Source organism: Antedon mediterranea, chromosome 5 (genome assembly GCF_964355755.1).
Source record: "Antedon mediterranea chromosome 5, ecAntMedi1.1, whole genome shotgun sequence".
Taxonomy (NCBI): Eukaryota; Metazoa; Echinodermata; class Crinoidea; order Comatulida; family Antedonidae; genus Antedon; species Antedon mediterranea.
This window is the reverse complement of record NC_092674.1, coordinates 8,695,084-8,720,179: the sequence shown is the minus strand read 5'-3', so window position 1 is coordinate 8,720,179 and position 25,096 is coordinate 8,695,084. Positions and strand designations below refer to the sequence as shown.

Sequence of the window (25,096 nt, the reverse complement as noted above, 5' to 3'; positions counted from 1 at the left end):
AGTAAATATTCTTATGGACTTGATAATATCGATATGTATATGGTTAAAAGAGTAATACCTGTATATGAAATTGTTCAACCTGTAACGCGTATATGTAACCTGTCATTAGAATGTGGAACATTTCCAAATATGCTCAAAAGTGCAAAGGTAATACCTGTTTATAAATCTGGTGATAAACAAGATTTTAACAACTATAGGCCAATCTCTTTACTTCCGCAATTTTCAAAAATATTAGAAAAGATGTTTAACAATAGATTAATGACATTTATAAACAAACGCAATTTATTATATAGTGGACAATTTGGCTTTCGCCCAAATTATTCTACAACCCATGGCTTATTAAGGCATGGGTTGTAGAATAATTTGGGCGAAAACCAAATAAGTTATTTAAACTTAATGAAGACATTACATTTGCAATAGACAAGTCTAATTACTCGGTTGGCGTCTTTATAGATCTCAAGAAAGCTTTTGACACCATTGACCATGACATCTTACTAAAAAAATTAGAATATTATGGAATTCGAAGTGTGGCTTCAAGGTGGTTAAAAAGTTATTTATCAAATCGGATCCTATAGAAATTATATGCGGTGTACCGCAATGTTCAATTTTGGGGCCCTCCATATTTTTGCTGTACATAAATGATATTTATCGTGTGTCGCCATTGCTTAATTTTATCTTATTTGCTGATGGTACAAATCTTATTTGCTCTGGCAAAAATGTGAAACAAGTTTGCAGTATTGTCAGTAATGAGTTAAATAAACTTCACATATGGTTTGCAGTGAATAAACTTTCGTTAAACGTTAAAAAACAAATTATATAATCTTCCATTCCAAAAACGTTACATGTGAAACCAAAGTAACAATAGACGATGTTGAAATTGACCGGGTTTATAGCACTACATTTCTTGGAATAGAAATTGATTGTAAGCTAATTGGAAAAAACATGTTAAACACAAAAATTGCTAAAAACATCAGTATAACTTAGGCTATAGATTAAGAAAACTACTTGAAAGTAGTGTATTATTTATTCTGTATAATTCATTAGTTTTACCATACATTAATTATTGTTGTGAAATATGGGGTAACTCATATAAAAGTACATTACAGCATTTATTTTTGTTACAAAAAAGGGTAATTAGAATTGTCTATAAAGCTGACTATTTAGCTCACACTAAACCCACTTTGTATACATTTAAAACATTAAATATATTTGATGTAATTGAATTAAATACTGCCATAATAATGTACAAAGCCCACAACAACTTCCTTCTATAATCCAACGGTATTTTAAATAAAATAAAGATATTCATACCTATAATACCAGACAGCATGGAACATTTTATTACCAATTTAAGGAAAACTATGTTCAAACAAATGTGTTATCAAATAAAGAAATTTTAATATGGAATAAACTCTCCGTTGAACTTAAAAACTCCACAAATGTTCATGTATTTAGAAAACTGTATAAAAAACATCTATTAGAAAATTATATAATATGATAAAGTAATTAGTAAACCCATTCTTATGCATTTGATTTCAGAAAGTAATTTAGTAAACCCATTCTTATGCATTTGATTTCAGAAAGTAATTCGTAAACCCTTTTTTCTTTTATAAATCAAAGATAAATTTAATTATTTCATAATCATCGTCGTCGTCATCTTCATATTCTTCATCTTCTTTAAATTCCACCATTTTGTGGTATTCTGTTCCTTCTTCATTTTCGATCTCCTTCACTTCATCTTTATTTATCTCCTGTGTCTCTTTTACTTCTGCTGGCTCAGATTTCTTAATACTTTTAATCTTCTTGACAGCTTCCTTTGCATTTTCAAATGCTGCTTTGAATTTCGTAGCAGTCTCAGCAGTCTTAAACCGAACTGCCAGCAATTCAGATTTTACTTGTCCATCATCAGAAGCATCCATTGCTGTCCAGACCCAAGACCGATCAGAACCTGAATTTGGTCGAAGAACTATCTCTGGGAAAATGAAATGGTTTGCACATAACTTCAGAACTTTCTCTCGTCTCATTAAAAGGCGGTATAGTCCAGTTACTTTATGTCTTAGTATTTTAATGTCACCGCAACCACGTTCTTTCCATTCATTGGTTTTCTTGTTAAATCGGTACATCTTTGCTCGATGGCAAAACTCTGTTTCTTCATCTTCCTCTCCAGTTGTAAGCTCCACCAGATCAAGTTGAACAACTGGCTCAAAATGAATAATACCAAGTGATTTTGTTGGAGATGCTGGTGGTACATTTGCTGCTTCCTGAGGATTTATTTTGAATTGAAAGGTGAATGATTTTGGTATCTCAGAAAATTTACAACTTGGGCTGCCGGTCTTTTCCGGTGATGAAAGATTTCCAAATAAGAACCCACTGGATGCTGGTGTCGCCCCAAAGGTAAATCCAGTTGAGACAGGTTTTGAAGTGGCGTCAGTAGTTTCACCACCTTCACCAAAAGAGTATTGTGAAAATGCCTTTCCAGAAGAACCAAATGAGAAAGTCTTTGTAGGTGATGTTGGTGCTACAGCACCTTCTTGGCTACTTCTTTGCAATTGTCCGAAAGCTGAACTGCTGCCAAATTGGAAAGAACTGCTAGAAGGTGCAGTTGAACTAGATGCTTCTGGTTGACTACCCGGTTGGCAGGTTTGGCATGCTGGACATTTCTTCTGTTCGGCAGAATTCTGGCAGTAACATGTAGGACAAGACCAGGATCCTGGTTTAGGTTTTAATCGTTCTGCTAAAGTCTGAAATACAAAGTTTTAAGATAATTAATAATTAATTATATTTATTTACTAAATAATAAAAGAGTTGGGAAGTGTTTTGTAGGAAGCATGGCACATCAAAAAGAAATTATCTCCCAATTGGCCATCAAAGCAAAATAGTGATATTGTTTTACGAAACAAAATATATTGAAAGAATATTGAAATTGTTTACCATTGATTTTTCAGCAGTAACATCAGTAGTGACAATAGGTGCTGCTTTCGGTTGGACTGGGGATGCTGTTTTACTTGAATCAACAACAAATGAAAATCCACCAGTTGGTGGTTGCTGACTACTGTCACTTGTATGACAGAAAGAGAACCCAGATGGCTTGCTAGTTGTTGAGTTTGCTTTGTTACCATCATCAGATTTACCTAAGGAAAAGCCTGAGGTAGGCTTACTACTAGCTTGTCCGAATGAGAAGCCTGTGGAGGGGAGGGAAGCACCTCCAGTGGACTGTCCAAAAGGTGCAGTTGAACTAGATGCTTCTGGTTGACTACCCGGTTGGCAGGTTTGGCATGCTGGACATTTCTTCTGTTCGGTAGAATTCTGGCAGTAACATGTAGGACAAGACCAGGATCCGGGTTTAGGTTTTAATCGTTCTGCTAAAATCTGAAATACCAAGTTTTAAGATAATTAATAAAGGTATTATATTTATTTACTAAATAATAAAAGAGTTGGGAAGTGTTTTGTAGGAAGCATGGCACATCAAAAAGAAATTATCTCCCAATTGGTCATCAAAGCAAAATAGTGATATTGTTTTACGAAACAAAATATATTGAAAGAATATTGAAATTGTTTACCATTGATTTTTCAGCAGTATCATCAGTAGTGACAATAGGTACTGCTTTCGGTTGGACTGGGGATGCTGTTTTACTTGAATCAGCAACAAATGAAAATCCACCAGTTGGTGGTTGCTGACTACTGTCACTTGTATGACCGAAAGAGAACCCAGATGGCTTGCTAGTTGTTGAGTTTGCTTTGTTACCATCATCAGATTTACCAAAGGAAAAGCCTGAGGTAGGCTTACCACTAGCTTGTCCGAATGAGCCACCAGTGGACTGTCCAAAATAAAATTCTGAAGATTTACTGTCTGCAACATCTGCTGGCTTTCCAAAAGAAAAACCAGACTGAGATTTAACATCATTTACAGGACCAGAACATGCACCAGAACATGCACCAAAACTGAATTTTGAAGTTTGTGGTGAACTAGTTGGAACGACAAACCTGAATCCAGTAGCTCCGGAAGGTTTAGTTGATGCAGCTGCTGATTGAGGTGGTGCTGCTCCTGGTTTGAGTGTAGCACAAGCAAGACATTTAACTGTGTCAGGAGCATTATTAACAAGACAAGTGTCGCATGTCCATGTTCCTACTTTTGGTTTGAACTTGTCAGGAAAAGTTTAATCAGGAAAAGTTTAAAATAGAAACATTAATGTAACATATGAAATCCTTTGAAGACTGTCATTATCTCTGAATAACTACAGTTCAAATTAATTATAAAATAAACCATCACCATTATCTTATAGAACATACTGTATCTGGGAAGAAAGTTACATTTTATTTACCATTGATTTGCCAAAATTAACACCAGCTGAATCAGGTAATGCTTTCTGTTGCACTTCTTTACTAGTTGAATCAACATCAAATGAAATTCCAGTAGTTTGTTGGCTGTCACTAGCAGTTGTTGGCTGCCAAGAGAAGCAAGGTTTTATAGCTGTAGTAGTTTTACAAAAAGAAAAGGTAGGCAAAACACTAGTCTGTCGAAATCGGAAGCTTGTGGTTCGAGAGGAGGCAGTGGTACCACTAGTAGACTGTCCGGAACAGAATGATTAAAATAGATTAATTAATTTGTGAATATAGAATTTCATTCATTAACTTAACATCCCTCTCTCCCCTTTCTATGTTTAAGCAATGGGTTTGAGATAAAGGTACTTAATAAAGTAATAAATTTACAAACCTTTTCTGTTTGTTTCTTTTGGTTGTTTCTTTGTTTGCTGCTTCTCATTTGCTGTTACTTCTACTTCATTAGCAAGCTTTTTATACTCGTCAAAATCATCTTTAATTTTTCTTGCGAACTGTGGCTCCTTGAATATGAGTGCATATTTCTTCATTTCCGCATCACTCCAGACCCAGGCATGTCCTGATGACTTCACTGCTTTCATCTCACTGTCTGCTGTGACTGTCTGACTAATACAGATTTCAATTTTCAATACTAACATTTGCATCTTACCAGAGTTTGTATGACAAAATGTGACAACATGACCTTCATGTTCTTTCCACTTTGGATATGTATCCTTGTTGAAAGTCCACAACTTGGCAAGATCTTTCCATAACCAGTTTTTGATTCTATCTTCAGTCTTTAGACTGGCTTTTGGTAAAGTCATGATCGCTTCATAATCATCATTGCCATGTAAAATATCAACAGTCTTCACTTCAAATCTGGTATTCTTATATTTCACCAAATTTGGTGTGAGAATATCATCAGAAATGTTATCTTGTTCTACAAGCTCGTCCATTCGTTTGGTAACATCAGAACTTGATCTTAATGCCATAGCATGGTTTGGGCTATGTATCAAGGTACGTACAATTCCCTGTGTACTAGAAAATTTAGCAATAGCCAATTCAACCTCACTTTCATTGGCACTGATTAACTTAAGATTGTGTTGGTGAGATGATTCAAGGTCTTGGAGTTGATCTTTCTTATAACGATCAATCAATTGGTGTGCCTTGTTAGCTTCTTCTGTGATTTTTACTTCACACTCTTTGTAATTAGACATTTCCAATTCCTCTTTTATTTTGAGTTGCTTTGCAATGTCATGAAACTTAATCAAATTTTCTTCTGCTTTATTTATAAAACTTTCTGAAAGTTTTGCGAATGACTCAAATGCAGTTTCTATATTTATTATGTTATGACCATCAGATATTGGATGTTCCACTAATGTACAGCCTACACATACTGGAACCTTACAGCTGCCACAGAAGAAATGAAGTGGCATATTATGGTTGCAACAATATACAGATTTAGAAGCCAAATGTTCCACAGGGTTGATAACAGTATATTCTTCCATCGTGATGATGCGATGATGTTGTGATATCTTCATTTTTGCATGGATATCTCTGCAAGACGTGCAATTTGTTCATCACAATCTCGACAGCAGAAACATGTTGCTGTACTACAAAGACTACAAGTTGGAGCGGTCTTCTCTTCTAATGTAGTGACATAGTCCAACAAGCCACTGATGAATATGTTATTCTTCAAGTTTTGAAGTCCTCCTTCTGGAATCTGGCAGACTTCACGACATGTTGGGCAGCTGAGTACACCATTGCTTTTCTTCATCCATTTCTCAAGACACTCAAGACAGAATGAATGAACACATGCTAGAATCTTTGGGCTTGTGAAGTGGTTCATACATAAAGGACACTCAAGTGCTGCTGCATCAATTACTTCAATCAATTCTTTAGATGCCATCCCATGGCAGTTGAAAAAATCCTGTGAAAAGTAAGGTAGGTCTAGACTATTATTATAAATAACCTAATTATTACTAATTTATTAGTTCTCATAGATAGCTTATATAGACCGTTTATAGTTAAAAATATAAAGCCAAACATGATAAATATTTGGCCGGATTAGCGAATCATTTGGGCGTTGCATACACTGCGGTCGTTTAGCACGCCTACAGTACTACTGTAATACCTTGATGGGTCTAAGCAGGCGCTGCCTAAATGTAGGCCTAAACTCGGCTAGAGTACTAATTTGGAAGTACGGGAAGGACCGGTAACAGGAGCAATAACAATACAACTTAAAATCTTTTTACCAAATAACATAGGCTTACCTTGAAATGAAATTTAAACTTTTATAAATTCCTGCCTAGTGGTGGTGGTTCCCCTCAGAACGATTAAAGTATAGTACAGTACAGTGTGGGCAGGAAAGGGATCAGAATGTAGTGATACGTCATTGTTCTGGAAATTCCCAAGTTACACTATGGTAAGCCAAGTTGGCCAAAACTCAGTCTATGATAATCAAATCATTATACGAAACGTATTACAATGGAGCAATACAATTAAAAATGTTATAGCTCCATGGTATTATCACTGTATAGGCCTACATCTAATTATTTTCATTTTATACAAATACATTCTGATAAACGCTAAATCAATTAATAATTAACCTTTCATTAAAGATTTAAAGGCCAGGTGAGGTGGGGCAAAACATTTCTATTGATCATACATTCCAATAATTATCATTATGTTTCATAATTTTTGGAATTTTATTTGTGTTACAGGATCTTGTTGAAAATAAGCACTTTGTTGGGGGATAAAATCTCTATTCTTTTGTACACAAATGTTGTAAATAGAGAGGAATTTTTAAAATACTATGAAAAATAAACGGTGTGGTAAAAAATGTTATGGCTTAATATACGTAATATAACTTGAATTTTACGTTCCTGGTGTTTTTATTTTCGTGCTATAGCAAAAATTATCCACCGTATACCCACCATTTATTTTTTCACTTGCTAGAGAGTCACCAGACATGTTATTACATTAGGTTTAACTACCTAACTACAGGTAGTACTATCTAAATGGTTTTTATAGCCGAATTTTTCTAAATTTTTTATTTTACCATTTTGATTGAAATTCATGTTTTTTTGTCATGATGTATGTTGCACATATTTGATTTATGTACAATTAACCAAATATTATATTTAAAATTCATGCCTGTACCTGAGCTTTAAACAGTTTGTTGAGGCACGCATCCATTTTGCACCTCAATTGCTTGAGCTCAACCCAAGAAATATTTAAATAATAATTAATTTAATTAAAACGCAGCTCGACTTTTTGACAGTTTTAATTATTGTTCTTTCTTCAGAAATGATGATTTATATTAATTAATCAGTAGTAAACATTTGTATATAGTCTGACCTACTGAACAGAACAAAAATATAATCATTCATAAACTAAACTATAGTACTGTACATATTCCAAAGTAAAGTAGCGCCAAAATGTACATAGTATTATAGATACTGATACAATGTACATGATATTCCTTTTGTCTTTTTTTTCTTTATATAGTGTATTGATATAATCAAATCAAAAGCTATCTACTTGTTCCCTTGCTACTTACTCTATATACTATTTATAAAAGAATGCGAAAAATAAGACTTCATCCAGTAAGTTTAATTGGCAAAATTACTCATATTTATTCTATATAAAATAAAGTACAAATAAAAAGCTGTAAGTGTAACAGAGAAAGTAGATCACAATATTATATGAAAGAGCTCTTAACTATAATAGATTTTACTCTTAACTCAAAGCAAGGCTATTATACAGAGTAAGTACCTACAACATTCCTTTACATGAAGCAACCTTTTTTCGTAAATGGAATTTCATATTATTATCTCAATATGAATAGAAACAAATTTGTGTCATCTATGATACACTGTGATGTCAATAACCATTTTAATTGTTCATGTTTGTTTTCTTTTATTGTTATTGAACCTTTTAACTATGGTATTCGTTCTTCCCCCTTGATAAATCTTCAAAAATTCACAGGATATAAATCATGCAAAATCATAAATATGCAAAATACTTTAGTTGCTAGGCAACATTGTGATTGGCATTTTAGTAGTTTTAATAAGATGTTACATTGTAACATAATTATAATCTTCATTGTTACACAATTTATTTCTATTAATTATGTTACATAATGGGTTACTACACGTCAAAAGGGGTGTCATCGTACATAACATTATCAATCTGCCATCTCCAATATCTGAAAAAAAAAAAACATCAAACAGATTTATAACACAAATGTGTTTGAAAACATTCATCATGAAGGATTGCCATACTTTGATTGCAACATTGATGGGGTAGGAAAGGTGTTTTAGTGAATGAGCCTATAAGGAGTATATGATGAGCAACTTACTTTAATTGGTTGGACTCTTTTGACATTTTTCAAAGACTGATTTAAATTCAGAAGTAATATCCGAAGTTTTGAACCTTACAGCCAGCTGTTCCAATTGCGGTTCCATTTCAGATGCATCCATAGCGTTCCAAACAAGGGATCTGTCAGACCCTGCATTTGGTTTTAACTCCATCTCTGGTGTGATGATATGGTTGGCACATATTTTCAATACTTGATCTCTGCGCATTAAAATACGACATCGATTCAAGACATTGTGTTTTAAGATCTTAATCTCTCCAACGCCACGATCTTTCCACTGGGATTCGTCACGATTCCAACGGAAAAGCTTAGCACGTTGACAGAACAACTGTTCTTCCTCTTCTTCACCAGTCTTTACCTCCACCTCTTGCAAGGTGACAACTGGTTTAAACTGCAGATCATCCCGTTCTTCTTCTGGATAAAATCCTTGATCAGAACCTTTATTGGGACTGGAACCAGAATTCTTTTCAGGACTGAATATTGAGCTGGGCTTAGTTTTATCTTCGTTCATTGATTTTCTGACTGCCGATGCAAAGTCCATTCCGAAACTGAATGTTAATTTAGGTGCAGCAGCAGCTAAAGAGAAAACATTAAAATAAAAGTGTTATGTACACCAATCTGGCTTAGAAAAAATATGGAATTAGGCTTATACAACTACATTTAATACGTAAGGAATAACAAACAATACCTGCAGTATTATCTTTTGTGTTTCCTGGCTTTTCCTCCTGTTTTTCTTCCTGCTTTTCTAATTTTTTTTCCTCCTGAGATTCTTTCGGTTTTTCTTCCTCTTCTACATCTTCATCAACATTGTCATCTTCACCATCATTGTCATCATCATCTTCATCATCATAGTCTTCATAATCGTCGTCATCTTCATATTCTTCATCATCTTCAACTTCCTCCCTTTTTTGGTCTTCTGTTACCTCTTCATTTTCGATCTCCTTCACTTCATCTTTATTTATCTCCTGTGTCTCTTTTACTTCTGCTGGCTCAGACTTCTTAATACTCTTAATCTTCTTGACAGCTTCCTTTGCATTTTCAAATGCTTCTTTGAATTCAGTAGCAGTCTCAGCAGTCTTGAAACGAACTGCCAGCAATTCAGATTTGACTTGTCCATCATCAGAAGCATCCATTGCTGTCCAGACCCAAGACCGATCAGAACCTGAATTTGGCCGAAGAACTATCTCTGGGAGAATGAAATGGTTTGCACATAACTTCAGAACTTGCTCTCGTCTCATTAAAAGGCGGTATAGTCCAGTTACTTTATGTCTTAGTATTTTAATATCACCCAAACCACGTTCTTTCCATTCATTGGTTTCCTTGTTATATCGATACATCTTTGCTCGATGGCAAAACTCTGCTTCTTCATCTTCCTCTCCGGTTGTAAGTTCCACCAGATCAAGTTGAACAACTGGCTCAAAATGCAGACCATCATTGTCATCATCTTTGTAATAAGAATCATCTCCTGACTTATCTAGACCTGGTGATTTGATTAGACCAGGTGATCGCTGAATACCAGGTGATTTTGTTGGAGATGCTGGTGGTGCATTTGCTGCTTCATAAGGATCCATTTTGAATTGAAAGGTGAATGATTTTGGTATCTCTGAAAATTTACAGCTTGGGCTGCCTGTCTTTTTTGGTGATGAAAGATCAAGAGCTTGTTCTTCGGATGCATTTTGATTCTGGTTATTTCCAAATATGAATCCACTGGATGCTGGTGTTGCCCCAAAGGTAAATCCAGTTGAGACGGGTTTTGAAGTGGCGCCAGTAGTTTCACCACCTTCACCAAAAGAGAATTGCGGCAATACCTTTCCAGAAGAACCAAATGAGAAAGTCTTTGTAGGTGTTGTTGGTGCCACAGCACCTTCTTGGCTACTTCCTTGCAACTGTCCGAAAGCTGAACTGCTGCCAAATTGGAAAGAACTGCTAGAAGGTGCAGTTGAACTAGATGCTTCTGGTTGACTACCTGGTTGGCAGGTTTGGCATGCTGGACATTTCTTCTGTTCGGCAGAATTCTGGCAGTAACATGTAGGACAAGACCAGGATCCTGGTTTAGGTTTTAATCGTTCTGCTAAAGTCTAAAAAGTGTTAAGATAATTAATAAAGGTATTATATTTATGTACTAAATAATAAAAGAGTTGGGAAGTGTTTTGTCGGAACCATGACGCATCAAAAAGAAATTATCTCCCAATTGGCCATCAAAGCAAAATAGTATTATTGTTTTACGGAACAAAATATATTATATTGAAAGAATATTGAAATTGTTTACCATTGATTTTTCAGCAGTAACATCAGTAGTGACAGCAGGTGCTGCTTTCGATTGGACTGGGGATGCTGTTTTACTTGAATCAGCAACAAATGAAAATCCACCAGTTGGTGGTTGCTGACTACTGTCACTTGTCTGGCCGAAAGAGAACCCAGATGGCTTGCTAGTTGTTGAGTCTGCTTTATTACCATCAGTTTTACCAAAAGAAAAGCCTGAGGTAGGCGTACCACTAGCTTGTCCGAATGAGAAGCCTGTGGAGGGGAGAGCAGCAGCACCACCAGTGGACTTTCCAAAAGAAAATTCTGAAGGTTTACTGTCTGCAACATTTGCTGGCTTTCCAAAAGAAAAACCAGACTGAGATTTAACATCACTTGCAGGACCAGAACCTCCACCAAAACTGAATTTTGAAGTTTGTGGTGAACTAGTTGGACCATCAAACCTGAATCCAGTAGCTCCGGAAGGTTTAGTTGATGCAGCTGCCGATTGAGGTGGTGCTGCTCCTGGTTTGAGTGTAGCACAAGCAAGACATTTAACTGTGTCAGGAGGATTGTTAACAAGACAAGTGTCGCATATCCATGTTCCTGCTTTTGGTTTGAACTTGTCAGCAAAAGTCTAATCAGGAAAAGTTTAAAATAGAAACATTAATGTAACATATGAAATTCTTTGAAGACAAATATCATAATCTCTGATAACTACATTATACACTACACATTCAAAAACTAATTAATAATCGTAAATTATGGATAATTATAAAGTATATGTATTATCATTTTCATTTAACGAAGATTATATAAAAATGTTTGTAAAACATTATCAGGCAGAAGACACTTTCAGTTCCCCATTAAAGCTAAATAATGTACAAACCTCTTTTGGTTTTTCTGGGATCTTTTTAGTTTCCGGCTTTTCATTTGCTTTTGTTTCTGCTTCTTTAACAAGGACTTTACACTCATCAAACTTCTCTTTAAATTCCTTTGCCATTTCTGGCTTCTTGAACTTGATTGCCAATTGCTCCATTTGCGCTTCTCCTTCAGAGAAATCAAGTGCACTCCAGACCCAGGCACGATCTGATGACTGCATAGCTTTCATATCAAGGTCTGCTGTGATCATGTGGTTAGCACACACTTTCAATACCTGATCACGACGCATTAGCACACGTATCCTACCAGTGTTCTTATTCTGCATGAATTTGACATCTCCAACTCCACGCTCTTTCCACTGGTTTATATCTTTGTTGAATCGGTACAGTTTGGCACGATCTTTATAAAGGCATTTTTCGTCTTCCTCTCCAGTTTTAAGATCGACAACTTCAGGCAAAGTCACAATAGCTTCATAATGTGGGTCGTACTCATCATCACCTCCTGCACTAGAGCTAAACAGCTGTGCGCCAGCACTTGTCCAAGAGAATGCCTTTGCAGATTCTGAAATAATGAATAATAAATAATAGTGAACTTTATTATTTAAGTTGTTCTATTAACAAATGAGTACCGAGTTAATTGTAAAAAGTTAGAAGTAAAAAGTGAATTACGTTGTTTCATAAAATCTGGAGTATTTTGTTTGCCAGCTGTGACAGACGCAAAGGTCAAAGAGGTGGACGATCCTCCTCCAAACATCAATGGTTCTGTAGAAGTTGCTGAAAAAGAATATATATATATATAAAAAATTAAATATAAACAAGGTCTAAAAATACCTTTCAAAAACATTTTTCTGTATATATGAAAAACTTACATTCTTGTGTTGGTTTAGGGTCTTGCAAGATAGTAGTACTGGCCTGAGTGGCATCTTTGAAAACTTTGTTTTCCTTTTTATACAACATTGCCAGATTGATATCTTCACAACCAATACAACCAGGGCACGGTTTTTTGTATTCATAGAGATAGAATGTTGGAGGCAGCTTCAATTTGAGAGCCATCGCAATCTGTGCTGGAGTTGGTTTTCTTTCATAAATCAATATAACATCATCCTCCTCTGATTTAAAAAATAAGACAGTACAATTAAATGGGGTTAAGAAAATTGTTCATTGCAGCACAAGCCAACTGGGTCTTGCTTGTCAGATCTTCTTAAGGAAAACAGTTTCAAATCATTAGATATATCTATATACTGCATAACAATATACTATTTTGAAGATTTTCAATATGTAACTCCATCCTTTTTTACCTACTGTAGTGGAGAAGATGCAGGTTTTTATTATTCAACATATTGGTGAAGATTTTGTTGATCAATTAACATTTATGTACTCCCTTATTTAAGCAATAAAAGAAAAATAGAACAAAAAACTAACCGCTGCTTTTTGAGGTTGAACTGGATACTACAGACTCCTGACCTGAAAATAAAGAGCCTTCGGTAGGCTTTCTAGGCTGAGGTGCTGCTGTTGGTGGGGTTTGAGCACCTAAACTAAGCCCAGCAAATGGTGAAGTGGTGGTAGGTTCCTTTGTTGAGTTAGAATTGAGACCCTTGAAACCAGTAGCTGCTACTAGCTGACTAAAAGGTCCACTGCTTGTGGGCTGAGCTGCTGGTTGGTTGAATTGGATGGTTGAAGCTGGATTAGTAGACACTGGGGTAAAGATATTACCACCTCCAAATGAAAAGCCAGAGGTTACTGTTTGTGGGTTTCCACTTGCATCAGATTTACTTCCAAAAGATGCACTTGGAGTGAAAACTGGAGTATGCTCAGCTTCTTTTGCTTTCGCAGACTCCAGACGAGTACCAAATGTAAAATTAGGCGAAACAGCAGATTTTTCAGATAATTTGTCTCCTCCGCCAAACCTGGAGTTTGAAGAAACAGATGAAAAAGCAGGAAAAGATTGTGTAACAGCAGGAGGTGGGTCAACATCTGACCCTATTAGTATTTTACGTAACAATGGAGCATCACTGGCAGACCTCTCTGGAGCAGTTTCATCTTTACTCATAGCAACTGGTGAGGATGCTGGTTGTGGTATGTTAAGTTTTGGTTGGTAGATGGAAGGTTTCATGCCAGCACTTCCATTTGGTGCCACTTGAGGCATTCCTGTTGAGGGGTTTTGCTGCAAGAACGGTGTTGGTTGATTGAGTCCAGAGAAGCCTGCAAATCCTTCATCAATACGTGTGGATTCTGAAGAAATACTAGCCTCTGGTGTTCTACTCTGTGCAATATTGCGTGCTGGGGTGGAGAACACATTGTTGTCTCGCAGTTTTAGTGACACATGTGGATCTATATTATACGCATCACCTTCTGCTTCGTATGCTTCCTCTCCTTGATAGTGTGGTCCCGGGGTTGAGTTCATCATGGAAGGTATGTATTGCTGTTCCGCCAATCCAGGTATTGGAATTCCCGGTATATAGCCTGGTATGAATTGAGGGGGAAACATTGGTGTGTGTGGTGGGTAATACATAACAGGTTGAGGATTTGTTAAATTTGGGGCATCAGCATGTTCAATTCTACAATCAGCGGCGTTAATAATGATGGTTTGGTCTGTGTTAATGGTACTAGTATCCTTCTCTTTTGCTGGGTTTGGTGAGCTTATTGAACTGTTTAATTTTAACTCTTGTAATTCTTTCTGCAATGACAACCATACTTATAGAAAATTAAATGAATTAACTTTGGTACGGTTAAGTATGAGTCTAGTAGAATTTATTTTTTTAAAATTTAAATTCTTACTATGTCTTGTTCATCCAGAGAAATACTAGATATAACACATTTAGTGAATGATGGGACAAACAATGAGCCAGTTATGATCAGTGACTGTGTGCGACAGTGGCTGTGTGTGTACTAATACAACACCTACTTGCCTCGAAAGATGCACAAGAGCTAGATGTGTAAACTGGACATACGGTTTATAGTCCTATTTCGAGCATACCGATGTTATGGCTTCGTAATTACGGTTCCACTGTCTTAACCGCTCGGCCACTCAATCACTAAGTGAAACCAGGTATACAAGCTTAACACAGTACTAATGTGCATTCCAAAGTTTACACACACAAATACTGTCTTACTTACATTTAAATGAAGAATCTGTTCCATCAAAAACTTATTCTGGTCCATCACCTCATTGTGTTTTGATAGAATCTCAGAATTCTGCTCAAGTAAACGACTGTGGGACAATGCAAGTGTTCGTAATTGCGAGTTCTCGTCGATAAGGCGTGTCTGACTTGCGTTCATTGTACGCAACTCTGACATTAGTCGTCGTGGACTTGGATCCGGACTTAACCCCTGTTGAAAATATACATAATTACAGTCTATATGTAATACAAGAAAAACTCATCCAATCTTGGGATTGCTAAGGCCTAGATATTAGTTTACCCTATCCTTATATAATTAGAGAGGAAGGCTTATCCCAATTGCAAATATTAACTGTAATATAATTAGGGTGACACCACAAGTCGTATTACTGCAGCAACTTTCATAGTACTACTGCAGAAACTCTTGTAGTATTACTGCAGTCTTTCCTTACTTGCTGAAATGTTGACATATCACCAATAGATGGCAATGTTTCCCTGCCAGCAACTGACGATGTTCTTGCAGATGCAGGAGTCTTCCCCAAAGATCTCCTATTCATAGGTGTGCTGTTACTAATTCTGCGTGGTGTATCAAATGTTTCGGTTTCTTCTAAACCTTTATGAGCAAGTTGCTGCTTTTCAGTATCTACCTCTTCCAGCAGCTGTTGAATTTCTTCATGCATAGACTGAAATTGTAATTAGGTTTAGTTTTGAGTCTAATCAGGCAGAGACATTGATATTTTTATTATGGAGGACTCCATGGTCAGTCTATAGTGCTAGGTAGTGTCATGATGTGTGTTTAATGTGATGTGTCCTTGGTTCAAGTTTTGCTTGATACAATAATGTTAATTTCCTAAGTTGGGGAAGAGATGTTTAGAGGGTTGGATGTCAGGATTTAAGTGGTTGATAATGAGAAGCTGGGAAGTGGTATAATAAGTTAAAAAATATATAGGGCAAATGTGGTGTGCCTAAAAATGGTAGTGATATGTCATCATGTCCATATATGGGCACATCATCGAAAGTTTGATAGTGTAAACAGAACTTGAAACTATTGTCAGATACATGGTTAACATCGTGGTGAGCAACCTGCAACTCTAAAATACTTACACTATTATGATCATCCTGTATAGCATCCATAGCGGAGTAGAGGGCATACGTACACTGGTCTAAATATGTGCCTTGTGCCAAGATCATGTTGGCTGTAATCTGACTGTCTTCCTTTCCATCAATCTCCATCTGCGATAGTTGTTTACACATCTGTGAATAAGTAAGACTTTTGAAAACAGTGCTTTATAATATAAGTCAATATCTTGGATTGAAAGCCATTGGGTAATATATAGTCAATTTATCATAAACATAATACTGTAGATAGTCCCTACCAATGCCTTTGTGAAAAGTCCAGTTACACCTTTCACCTTGGAGAGAAGATTAAGGGCCTGTTGATGGTGTCCTTGCTGGAACTCATACTCTGACAGTGCTATAGCTGCTTCTTCTTGGAAATAAAATATCTCCTCTTTCTGTTAAATTAGAAAACACATCAATATTAAATTACAGTCTATTCCTTTATGTAGTTTTCAACCATAGAAAAATGAAAGAGGAGCTTAGGTCAAAGATACAATATTTGTTGCTGTTACACAAACATTTAGCATGCACAGTTAAGACTAGCAGGATCCTTGAGTTAGTTTTGCTTAGGCCCAGTGATTGGCTGTAGATGACCTAACCACTAATAAATCACCAGAAAATAATGCCTATATTAATTAGGAAAATATATATACAAAATCTTTCTACAATGTGGTCTGTAGTATACAGATAAACTAGCTATATATTATTTTTCATCTCACCTTTATTTTTCCATGTGAAGCTACAAAGAATGCATGTTTAGGAGGAGTCAATGCTTTATCACTGTAAAGTAACAAAAAAAACCTCTAAAAACTTGCACATATGTTTTATAGTTTCAACAGTTTTAAAGCATATTGATATATCTCCATTCTCTATTATTAAACAATTTAGATATTTTGTTATATCAAGTTATTTTTTTAAATGTTGGCGAGTTATTAGTTTAGGAACTAATACTTGCACGTTTCTGATATAACTCTAAAGCTCTGTCTACACTATCAAAGTTTATGACAAACAAATGTGATGTGCCCATATATGGACACGATGATGTCATATCCCTATCCATATCCATATCACTGCCATATTTGGGAACATCATACTTTTTATTACTCGGGGTACCCGAGTCTAGGATTTTTGTTAATTAATTTGTTTAATTAAGAAGCCACAATGTGTGACACACACCACAGCGTTATGTAGTTATATGCGGCTTCTTGGCGTAGTGATTATCACGTTTGCTTAACACGCAGAAGGTACCTGATTCGAGCCCGGGCGAAACTTTTTTTAAAAACTTTATGGTGAAAAGTAGTGTATACGCAATATGATAATTATACACAGTATATCTTATTTTTATTATTTATTTAAATACTTATTTTGTGTAATCGGTAAATACTCCTCCCTTATTCGTTGTAGTATTGAGCTCGGATTTAGCATGAATATACTACAGGGACATGTCCTCAAAGCTATAGAGCCGCATTTTTTAATTTCATACCGGATGCAGCCATATCACGTCTCGAAGATGGTACCGTATAGCTGTATTTGGTAGTGCAGTTATTGATGTGTATGTGACGTTACATCCGGTCTTATGACGTCATTACAGCTTCTTTCGCTGTACCCCGAGTATTGCACATTCATGCTTGTTTGTCAACTTCAGCTTCATATTTTACACAGGGCTTAAGGTTAATTTTTTTTAGTTTGATAGTGTAGATAAAGCTTTAGTCATCCTTATTAAATGTTCTATACCTTGCTAACAACTTGAGGTGTTCACTAGCAGCTTGCCAGTAGTGTACACTAAGACGCTGGCAGGCTAGAAACTGTTCATTGCCTGGAACATCATTTTCTTTCTTCTCTTCCAGCATCTGGTATTAAAATACAAAAAATTTAATTAACAACAAAAGATAAACCAAAAATACATTCTAAAACATCCTTGAATACTATGACAAATTTTTCTTGAAAATGTTATTGTAAACTAAAAGATTTTGTGTTTTTTTTCCTTCAAATTTATACAGAAAGTAAGATTTAACTTGTAAAAATTCCAAAAAGAGAAAAAAGAATTTTGTCCTAAAATATGAATCCCAGTGTCCGTATTTCTAATTTAGGCAATTCGGGAAACACCCTTAGAATTTACAAATGCTCTCATCTATGTGAATATCACTTAAGTGAAAGACTTTATCATTCAAGGTCTTCATTTAAACTTACCCTGGTCCTGAAAGTTTTAGCAAGATGGATCAGCAGTGGTGTGTCAATGTTAAACTGGTTCGAATTACGAATGGCTTCTAAGCCCTTCTGGATTGCAAGACGAATTTTGGCCCGCTCTTCAGACCTATGGAAATAAACATTTTAACATCTAAAGTTGGAAGATTATATGTGGAAAAAGAAAATATCACACAATGTTAAAAACCGCCAGTCGGTTTATAGTGCAATTCAAAAATATTCTAAAATATCATGTCAAAATTATTCTTCTGAAGTTACTGCAGTAACTACATACAAAAATAACATGAATTTAGGTTGTTTTAATGCAATAAAAAGTATGTATGATTACAAAAACAGGCTTGTTAAATAATTGCATAAACAGGTTTTAAGAGATAAAATATATAGTTAAAGCAGTAACTGCAGTAGAATAATATCAAAATTACTTACTTAGCATTTCCAGTGTACAGTGCGCATACAGCCTTGAACCATTTCTCTTGTTCTTCAGTATACAGCATCTGGCATAATGCCACAGGTAGGACTGATGGTTGGTCTGGACTGGTGCGACCTTCTGCTAGTAAAGTATCTCTTTTAGTCTTTGCAGATTTTACCAGAACGTACAAGAAAGCCTAAGGCAAAAAGAACACGCAACTTTAGTCATATTTAACAAGTATTATTAGGGCGTGTTGCGCAGTGTGTTGGACGTTGGACTACCGATTGTGAGATCGTGGTTCGAATTCCACTCTTGCCACATTGCTTGTATCCTTAGGCAAGATACTTTACTTATGTTTGCCTCTCTCAGCCCAGGTGTATAAATAAGTAGCCGGTTAGATCAAGGCACAACTTTGCGCTGATTACTAGCTGCATTATGGGAGTATGTTTCCATTGTGTTTGGTCCAAAAAAATGACTGGGGTAATAATGTGAAGCGCTTAGAAGCATTGTGCAATAAGCGCTATATAAAAAATGATTATTATTATTATTAAATGTTTAATTAGGTTGATTGATGTGATATTAAATATTTGGAGGGTTAATTAATTTGTCAGATCATCAGCTGTTTAATAATAATAATAATAATATTTATCCTGGATTTATAAAGCTCCCAATGTTGTGAAACTTCTAAGTGCTGTCAATATTATTATTATTACCCCGGTAGTTTTTGGATCAAGTGGATATCCACAAGAATTGGATTTGTTTCAAGAGATCAGAAATAATTACATTAAAAAAATAATACACAGTATATTCAATACCTCAATATCAAGGAGTCGTAAGTTATCAACGCTTGTGATTTTCAAGTTGTTGGAAGAAAAATGTAGTTTATCAAAAGATTTCTCTATGAAAGTGCCAAGGTCTGGAGAAATACCATCCGTTCTGACGTCCCATTGAAGGCCTAACCACACCAGAAGTTGCAGATTGTGTGGCTGAGCCATCACAGCATCTGGAGAAGAAAATATCTGATATAATACACTATACTCCAACTTTACTGTATTTTTAAGATTATTATAAGCGTGATTCAAAAACTACTAACAAAGTAGAAAAGCTTTACAAAAGGACACTGAGCTTGCCTTGCCAAGGTAGGAATTCATAACAGTCCATTGATCTTATGTCAGACGGTGTCTGTTAGGGAGTGTGGAACTGAGCTTGCCTTGCCAAGGTAGGAATTCATAACAGTCCATTGATCTTATGTCAGACGGTGTCTGTTAGGGAGTGTGGAACTGAGCTTGCCTTGCCAAGGTAGGAATTCATAACAGTCCATTGATCTTATGTCATTGTCAGACGGTGTCTGTTAGGGAGTGTGGAACTGAGCTTGCCTTGCCAAGGTAGGAATTCATAACAGTCCATTGATCTTATGTCAGACGGTGTCTGTTAGGGAGTGTAGAACTGAGCTTGCCTTGCCAAGGTAGGAATTCATAACAGTCCATTGATCTTATGTCAGACGGTGTCTGTTAGGGAGTGTGGAACTGAGCTTGCCTTGCCAAGGTAGGAATTCATAACAGTCCATTGATCTTATGTCAGACGGTGTCTGTTAGGGAGTGTGGAACTGAGCTTGCCTTGCCAAGGTAGGAATTCATAACAGTCCATTGATCTTATGTCAGACGGTGTCTGTTAGGGAGTGTGGAACTGAGCTTGCCTTGCCAAGGTAGGAATTCATAACAGTCCATTGATCTTATGTCAGACGGTGTCTGTTAGGGAGTGTGGAACTGAGCTTGCCTTGCCAAGGTAGGAATTCATAACAGTCCATTGATCTTATGTCAGACGGTGTCTGTTAGGGAGTGTGGAACTGAGCTTGCCTTGCCAAGGTAGGAATTCATAACAGTCCATTGATCTTATGTCAGACGGTGTCTGTTAGGGAGTGTGGAACTGAGCTTGCCTTGCCAAGGTAGGAATTCATAACAGTCCATTGATCTTATGTCAGACGGTGTCTGTTAGGGAGTGTGGAACTGAGCTTGCCTTGCCAAGGTAGGAATTCATAACAGTCCATTGATCTTATGTCAGACGGTGTCTGTTAGGGAGTGTGGAACTGATCGTGTCGCAGCCACAGATAAACCCTTTTACCTCCGGAGCTAGCAGCCTCTTGTTAGATTGCTTTAATATAACATTCTACGTTGTATATGCCAACACATTCATATAAGGCAAAATAAATATTAATGTTTAGCATCCCTGCACGCTTGCTTTTTGGATGTCGCCTCCTTTTTTTTAAAAACAACGTTTTATGCTAAAAATAATGTTGTATTTTGTCTACTTTTTTGTCAAGACATTTAAGATGTACAATAGCTCAAGCCAGAAAAAACGACGAAAGCAGGCGACACACTTGGGAAAATAGCATAAAGGACATTTTCCGTCCACCCATTAAAGGGACACGTTTCCTTTTTAATGAACAAATATAGGTTTATAGGGACAACATTATTAAGAGGACACTTTGTTGAGTCAAGAAGGTATCTCCTTAAGGCGCCATCTACAAATTATTTCAGACCACAGAGACGCGTCTGAAAACTTGCAACCCATCAGACGCGTCTGTCCAATGCTGAACCTCATTAACGATCTATTATGAATATTCATGAGCTACCCAATCGCGGCGAAGACGCGTCTGTGTGATTAAAACCCGTTTTCGCTGTTTAGTAGGTAAAACAATAGAAAACGCGTCTGAGTGATTAAAACCCGTCTGTATTGCTTGTATGGTGAAACAACATTGGTATCATTTCACAGAACCAACAAATCTGAGACTAGGCCTAGGTTATCCTAATTTGGACGGAAATTCGCCGATGAGACGACATCGGGCCTGTGGACCTCAGCTCAGACAGAGAGAAAGAAAGTCTAGGCTAGCCTAGTTTCGGCGGCCTACACTATCTAGGCCTAGGCCGCCTATAAATTATTTAACGCTCCTACCTTGGGTTAGCGAAATATAAAAACAACGACACCTAGGCCTAGGCTAGGATATGAAAAATAAATATATGTTCCATATTAAGATTTAACATAGGCCTTTTAAAATGATTACGACATGTGTAAAGAAAAAGGCTCGACCAGAATTTGGAGGGGAAAAACATGTGAGCAGTTTAGAGCTAGAGAGAGAGTATTATGTTTCATGTCATGTGACACAAAATCCAGGTACACGATCTTAATTACTGTTTTATTGTCATCAGACGGCAGCCGCCAGAGTATCGCGTTTCATGCCATGTGACAAAAAAAACTAGGTCTGTATTTATTACGGTCTTCTGTCGGCAGTCTTTTTGAGCGACCGACTGAAAACGTTCTGATACTATATTTAGAATGAATTGTGTACGATCTTTTTTTCTCGGCATCTGTCATATTATTTAATGTCTAATTAATGTCTTAGATTGTATTGCATTTAAAAATTTATGTGGATTTCATATTTTTACATATCTGAATGGAATCAAGGTACAAATACTTTTATAACATATTTTGTATACATAAGTTTACATATTTCATTAATAAAATTGTTATTAGCATGACAACTTTAAGATCGGGTAAAAATATAGATAAGACTATGTCAGAAAAAGATACTAGGGAAGAAATGGTTGACCAAGAAGAGGTTGACCAAGTCAATGAAATATATGATAAAATGGCTAGGGATATTGATTTGCCCGAAATACCCGGCGGTATGCCTAAAGATATGATGCTCGAATATTTTCGAATGAAGTTCGAGGCCAAGGCCGAAAACAAAAAGTTAGAATTACAATACCAACAAGACCAATTAAGATTAGAAGCAGATATAGAGCAAAGAAAAATTGAATCACAAGAAAGAGTGAAAATGATGGAATTAGAAAATAGGTCTAGCTACAGTAATGCTAGGAATATAGTAGATGAAATGAAGGTAAAGGTTCCTAATTTGAAGGAATCAGATGATATTGATATATATTTTAGAACATTTGAACACTTGGCAGAAGCCACAGGTTGGGATAAAAATACGTGGTCCGCTAGGTTAGCACCTGAACTGTCTGGTAAAGCTAGGACAGCATATGCATCCTTAACCGTAAAAGAATGTGTAGATTATGATACCTTAAAGAAGGCAATCTTAGAAAAGTATGATGTGTCCGCAGAGACTTACAGATTTAAATTTCAAGTTCATACTGACCACCAGGCATTGAGATGGATGGACTCAATGAAGGGTGCCAATGTTAGACTTATGAGATGGGCTCTGTTTTTACAAGGATATAAATTTAAAGTTATTTACAAGAAAGGATCATTAAATGGAAATGCAGATGGATTAAGCCGTGCATAATATATTATAGAGGTGTTATTTGTAGATAGTTTATAGTAAAATGGTTTTAAATGTTAAATTTTTGGAAAGATTGACACAATCTTTTTCCCAAAAAGGGGAATGTCATATTATTTATGTTGTGATTCTCTGTGTTTAGAGAAGGATGCTTTAGACCAGGTCCGCCTTATATTATTAGCCAATCAAAATCGTATAATTTGTGGAGGGAAAATGTTATCCTCCTCTGAAGCCTAAAATTTGCATGTCCAGTATAAAAGTGGAATGTAATAGATATTAGAAGAAGAGAGAATAAGATCAGAGTAGATAAACGAGAAGAGAGAATAAGATCAGAGTAGATAAACGGAAAGATGATAAAGAAAATAAGGCTTGACTGGTACAGTGGAAGTAAGATGTATTAATTGCGTTACAAGGAATAAAAGTTCTAGTTGAGTTAAATATACTTTTTGTATGAGTTATCATTCAGTGACAGCTGTGTACGTCGCGTGGAAATATATACGCCTGAGAAAGCTCGGAACCAACTAATATATTCACTACATCGTTCTGGATGGACTGGACATTCGCTATAATATGTTTATTAGTTGGCCTGTTCGTTGAGGTTCACCTGTGTTGGATCGCGTGTCTCTACGTTTTACATCGTGGGAAATTTATATTTATATTCGCCGTTGATTAGGTAAACACGCACGAAGGAAACGATTACGATTAAAAAATATTATATATTTACAACTTGGTCCTCCGCCAGTTAAATTTAACACATTAATTTCACACCTTCTTACTGCACTAAGAACATCGTAGGGTTGTTTATTTAGGTTACGAACTCCCTACGAAGTTCAGAACGTAGCTCATTGAAAGTTGTTTATTGAGGTTACGAAGCCAAACAATGGAACCTACGAAGCCAACAACGTAGCCTACGAAGCTACTTCGTAGGTAAAGTTGCAGTATTTTCTTTCTGTACTGTAGGTCAATAGTTTGAGTGATTCCATGTTCCAAAAGTTAACTTTAACGTTTTTGCATGTGGTAAATTCACTCTTTAGCACAAGAAAAATAAAATCGCAAAAATAAAAGGTCGCAAATAAATAGAAACGAAAATTTGCGCTTTACAGTATACTCTGTCGGCGGTTAAAGGGTATACCTGTACTGATTTGTTTGTCTTACTGCCGGTTGTAAATAATAATTTAATATCACGCTCTCAATGAATTCACTTGTATGTAGCGCGTTTAACACCAGTACACAGTACTGTGTATAACAATGTGCAGTCAGCCGTATATAGGGGCGGGGCCATAGTCGAACATGCATATTGGCGTCTAGACGCAGCCAAATCAGACGGGTTTTGAGACGCGTTTTTGGGTAAACAATAGAAAACGCGTCTGGACGCTGATTTGTGGTCTGAAATAATTTGTAGATGACGCCTAATAGGGGTTTTACTATAGTTTTGCTAACCTTGATCATATTTAAGGACTACTCCAACGAGGTCATCTAAGATGACCCCCTGCAACTTGGCAAAGTTTGTGTCCGACATGAAGAAGGATTTATTTGGATCTGCTTCCTGTCCAAAGACAACATGAAACAAATGTGTCTGGCTCTACAAGAAGAAATAACGTATATTGTCATTATCCGTTAGGTTTAATGATTGTTAATGGTGAATTTAAACATAGCTCTAAACTAATCTTCAAAATATAATAATAATAATAATATACATTATGGAACAGTAACATTCATCTATGATTCTACTATAATTGGCCAGTTGTCACAATAAATCTGCAGTCAATCTCTATAAAATCTGGGATTTTTGTTGTTGCTACGGTTGAGTAATTCTTTCATGGATGATTGAACACCAGGGTAGTGAGAAACACTTCATGACAGGAAATACCATCATTACCTGTAAGTTTGCAGAACTTCTTTGGCACTTTTCCAACCAATCTGGTCCATACTGTTTCTTGAAAGCATGCAGCATATGGACTACAAACAAAGATATATCATAGCAATTAAATTAGTTCAAACTATAAAACTATAAAACTAAAAACCGAAAATCATAGAGAAAACAGATATCTAAAAGGAATACGGTTTTTCAAAATCGTAGAATATTTAGTTGATTGGGGTTTTTTTTTTGAAAAATGTGTCATT

General features: G+C 36.1%; 2 protein-coding genes across 2 annotated transcripts in view; both read right to left on the bottom strand.

Moving 5' to 3' along the window:
* Positions 1-1,220: 1,220 nt before the first annotated feature.
* LOC140049664 (uncharacterized) lies at positions 1,221-5,858 on the bottom strand. The gene is made up of 5 exons (XM_072094614.1): positions 4,715-5,858; positions 4,323-4,471; positions 3,561-4,142; positions 2,932-3,369; positions 1,221-2,741 (listed from the first exon to the last, which is right to left on the bottom strand). Exons 1-5 carry the CDS (start codon positions 5,856-5,858, stop codon positions 1,608-1,610), a joined length of 3,447 nt encoding a protein of 1,148 aa, XP_071950715.1. The 3' UTR covers positions 1,221-1,607.
* A 2,018-nt stretch (positions 5,859-7,876) lies between these two features.
* Positions 7,877-25,096, bottom strand: part of LOC140050112 (E3 SUMO-protein ligase RanBP2-like) — a 35,676-nt gene continuing 18,456 nt past the window's right edge. Inside the window, exons 9-27 of the mRNA XM_072095150.1 lie at positions 24,852-24,931; positions 24,413-24,554; positions 19,488-19,675; positions 18,690-18,868; positions 18,249-18,372; positions 17,793-17,908; positions 16,778-16,838; positions 16,316-16,453; positions 16,044-16,193; positions 15,392-15,622; positions 14,938-15,150; positions 13,243-14,497; positions 12,690-12,929; positions 12,490-12,594; positions 11,829-12,382; positions 10,968-11,576; positions 9,387-10,776; positions 8,681-9,274; positions 7,877-8,527 (exon numbers count right to left, since the gene is read on the bottom strand). Coding sequence (XP_071951251.1) covers positions 8,682-9,274; positions 9,387-10,776; positions 10,968-11,576; positions 11,829-12,382; positions 12,490-12,594; positions 12,690-12,929; positions 13,243-14,497; positions 14,938-15,150; positions 15,392-15,622; positions 16,044-16,193; positions 16,316-16,453; positions 16,778-16,838; positions 17,793-17,908; positions 18,249-18,372; positions 18,690-18,868; positions 19,488-19,675; positions 24,413-24,554; positions 24,852-24,931 — 6,368 coding nt within the window. The 3' untranslated portion in view covers positions 7,877-8,527; position 8,681. The remainder of the gene's footprint in view (positions 8,528-8,680; positions 9,275-9,386; positions 10,777-10,967; positions 11,577-11,828; positions 12,383-12,489; positions 12,595-12,689; positions 12,930-13,242; positions 14,498-14,937; positions 15,151-15,391; positions 15,623-16,043; positions 16,194-16,315; positions 16,454-16,777; positions 16,839-17,792; positions 17,909-18,248; positions 18,373-18,689; positions 18,869-19,487; positions 19,676-24,412; positions 24,555-24,851; positions 24,932-25,096) is intronic.